General features: G+C 24.5%; 2 protein-coding genes across 2 annotated transcripts; one reads left to right on the forward strand and one right to left on the reverse strand.

The window, feature by feature from the left end:
* Nucleotides 1–87: 87 nt before the first annotated feature.
* On the reverse strand, nt 88–1,083 carry FG386_003562 (uncharacterized protein; the record flags this gene model as incomplete). The annotated part of the gene is made up of 1 exon (XM_067342830.1): nt 88–1,083. A coding segment is annotated over one exon (996 nt), but the record flags the coding sequence as incomplete, so codon positions are not given.
* Nucleotides 1,084–1,968: 885 nt separating this feature from the next.
* On the forward strand, nt 1,969–3,937 carry FG386_003563 (uncharacterized protein; the record flags this gene model as incomplete). The annotated part of the gene is made up of 2 exons (XM_067342831.1): nt 1,969–1,975; nt 2,000–3,937. Coding segments are annotated over 2 exons (1,945 nt in total), but the record flags the coding sequence as incomplete, so codon positions are not given.
* Between the last annotated feature and the right edge of the window lie 148 nt (nt 3,938–4,085).

Raw genomic sequence — 4,085 nt, forward strand, 5'->3', positions numbered from 1 at the left:
TTTAAGATCTAGAGTTTTAATTTGAGGTTTGTGATATTTTAAATATAAATCTGGTTGATCTTTAGATAAATCTTTCTTTGTACTAACCTGTAAATCCTTATTTTGTTCAATAAGAATATTGATTTTATGTACTAGATCATCTATAATCTTGATCATTTCTTTTAATTTATTATTTAGAGAAAGAATTTGATCTTCACTATTTTTTAATTTATCAATCAAATATTTTAATTGATTTTTATTACTAATTAATTTATCAAACAATAATTTATTCTCTAATTCCAAAAATTCAATTGATTCTTTACCATCTAAAATTTCTTTATTTAGATCTTCAATTAATTTCCTATTTTCAACTTTATGATATTCATCAATATTCTTAATAATATTATCTAGTTTTGATATTTGTTTTTGAAGATTTTGAATTTGTGATTTTTGAGTATTATTAACTTTTTCTAATTGTTGTCGTTTTTTTTCTTTTCTATATTTGTCATTTTCAACAATAAGTTTGTATTTAGATTTAGCAGAATCAAAATCAAAAGATGATAAATTTGGGATAATTCTTTTTTTAACAATAGTTTTCTGATGATCATCAGGCATTTGACTACCTAAAATTGGTGGATTTAATTCCAATTTACCTAATTTATCTTTATGATTTAAATCAACATGTTGAATTTTTTCTTTATATTGAAAATCAGAATCCTTGAGTTGTTTTAAATAATATTTGTATTTATTTAAATAATCGTGTTTTGGATTTTTGTGTTTTGATAAAAATTCATCATTTATTGATAATAATGATTGAATAATCTCAATATTTTTAAAATGTTGATTAAAAATTTCTTTATTAATATCGCCCAAATCTTCAATTAACTTTAAAATAAGTTGATTCAAACCAGTATTACCAATAGATTCTTTATGTTTAATTAAAATTGATGTTTTTTGTTCTATAGTAGATTGAAGATCATCCAATTCCTTAAAGTGTTCATGATTAAAATTCTCAGAGTTTACATGAATAATGAAAATACTGATGCATATTAAACAAACATAAATATACTTCTTTATAAAAAGAAGTAATGGCAATTTCTTCATATTAATAAACACATCAGTGAAAATAATAACTGATTCCTTGATTCATATATTTTTTTTTCTTCTCTTTCACTACATAATAATTAATATTGCATTTGGCGCCTTTAGATTTAGTTATTAATATAGAAAAAATGTCATAGAGGACAGTAGCGGATATTGATTAATTAGAATAGAGAATATAAATATGAATAAACAAGTGTGTGTATATACATACATAGTAATAATGAAATACAAACTAAAACTCTTGTTGACATTCAAAAAAACACAAGAATAGTTTTTTCTTTTCTACAAATAAGAAGATTAAAGTATATGAATTTTTTCATTATTTATTCATTTATTAAATTAAAATAGGAATTTAATTAAGAGATAGACAAGTGTGTATATATATACATATATACATACACAGTAATAATGACATACAAACTAAAACTCTTGTTGACATTCAAAAAAACACAAGTAATACTTTTCCACAAATAACAAGATTAAAGTGGATAGCTATTTTCATTATTTATTTATTAAGGTAAAGTAGGAGCTCAATTAAATATATATGTTTGTTTAAATATGAAGTAAATGTATAGTTAAAAAGCAGTTATATAATGAAATAGAATCTAAATTCATTTTTCAATTAAACTAAAACTCTTATTTACACTCTAAGAAACACAAGAATAGTTTTTTTTCCATAAATAAGAAGATTGTACCAAGTATTCATCAATTATTAAAATAAAGGTACCGATATTTAAGGTGAAAAACATTTATAGTAAAAGGCGGGAAATCATGAAATTTTTATTAAATTAAAAGATAATCTATTAAGGGAAAATGTTAGTGTTAACTGCTAAAAAAAAAAAAAAAAAAGGGAAAAAAAATGGTGGTATCTAGAGGTTAATAAATATGAGGTGTATGTTATATTTGTTTTTTTTAGTGTTTATTCTATATTTTATATTTACTTATGGTGCAGAAGCACCAGCGGAGAAATCTAATTCAGATCCTTCAGATGAGTTGAGAGAATTATTGTCAAATGGTGATTCTGAAATTTTAGATTTATCTGCTATGTACTTATTAAGATTGGTGTTTTTATATATATTACTGATTTTAAAGTATGTGACAATCTTTAATCCTGATAATATACCTACTGATTTGAACTATTTTCAACTTTTTTCATTAACATTTTACGAGACTGTAGAATATAATGTTTTTCAGGATTTACATACAGAAATCAGTTTAAAAAAGCTTTTCTTTAAACTATGTAGATACGGGAATGCGGATATATTAATAAATTTTGAAGGATATTATTCAGGTGGAGGTAAATATTATCTTGAATTTGTCTATATTAATAAAGATAGAATATTAAAATCAATAGAAAAATTGTTAATTTTTCTTATCTTGTTTTTAGATGTTGATATTTTACCATTATTTAAGGATTTTATACGTTTATTAGTGGAAATGTTTGTAGAATTAATGAGTTTATTTATAAAATCTACAAAAGATCACAGTAAAATGTCTAAAAAAAAGTTGGAGGAGCTTATTAGAAAGAATGAGGAAATAATGAAGAATCTAGAAGTTGGGATAGATATAGAGGACATTTTTGTTTTTATTGATGAGGAAGCAAGATCATCTCAGAAAAAGAATATGGAATTAGCCAGTAAATACTTGCAAGAACTGGAAACAAAAGATTCAGGTTTAACAGAAGAAGAATTAAAGGTTGGTGAGGAATATTATAATAATTTTTTTAATGTGGGAGGTCTTGATGAGGAAGAAGTATTGGAAATAGAAATTATTGTATTTTATGCATTAAAGCTTATAGATTTTGTGAATATGTTAATTAATCTTTTCAATGATGATTTAAAGATAAAGAACGCTGATAAAATAACCAAAGTGGTAAAAGGAGTTAATCGTGCAAAAGATAAAAGGTTAACAGAGACATTATTACCTGAGGATATAAAAAAGAAAGTATGTAAAAAAGTGAGAGATAAGTTAGGTTTAACTTCATTAAATGAGTGTAATATTTATTTAGAGAGTATTTATGAAGATGTTAATAAGGAAAAGATACTTTCATCATGTAAATCTGCTTATAAATATGTTTTATCAGCACTTTTACTTTTAAAGGACTTATTTTTGAAATATAAAGATATTAAATACTTGTCATTTTTATTGGAACAAGCAATAAAATTGTATGAAGAAGTATCTATTACTTTTACAGGTGAATTATCTAGAATTCAAAAGAGTAATTATAATATTAAAAAGTTTAGAAAAGAGAAGAGGGATATGAAATTATTAGATCAAGTTTTGAAGAAGGATTATGCATCTAGAGGATTTGAAAAGAAGACACTTGTTAAGCCTAAAGACAGTGATACAGAAGAACAACCAACTAAAGAATCAGATTCAACAAAATCTAAGAAAAAGACAAGACTAGCAAAAAGGTTTGACGAGATGTTAAAAATGAGTTCCATTTTAGAAACGAGAATGGAAGATAAGAAGGATGATGAAGAAAAGAAGAAGAAAGAGGATGAAGAAAAGAAGAAGAAAGAGGATGAAGAAAAGAAGGAAACAACTAAAGAATCAGTGGAGAAGAAGAGTACAAAACAAAAGAAGATAGAGAAACTGTTGGAAGAAGGTGATAAATCAGAGAAGAAATTATCAGTAGAAAAAGCAAGACAAGATGTTAAGAAAGAAGGTACAAGTTCAAAACAGAGAAAAAAAGATGAGAGAAAAAAAAGAAGAGAAGAAGTTAAGGTTAAGGAGGAACAAGAAAGATTAGAGGAGAAAAGAAGGTTGGATGAAGAGAAGCAAGAGAAGAAGAAGAAACAGGAAGAGGCAGATTTTTTATATAAATTAGATATAGGAATATCAGGTTTAGAAGGTTTGTTTTTAGTGATTGAGAAGGAAATGACAAATGAGTTAAAGTCATTATTAGCAAGTGTTTTTTCTATAATAGCAGATGAAGAGAAATTAAAGGAGGAGGAATTATTAAAACTTGATACAGAAAAAGATTTTAAAGAAACAAAGGG

This window comes from Cryptosporidium ryanae (genome assembly GCF_009792415.1).
Source record: "Cryptosporidium ryanae isolate 45019 chromosome Unknown contig_86, whole genome shotgun sequence".
Lineage (NCBI taxonomy): Eukaryota > Apicomplexa > Conoidasida > Eucoccidiorida > Cryptosporidiidae > Cryptosporidium > Cryptosporidium ryanae.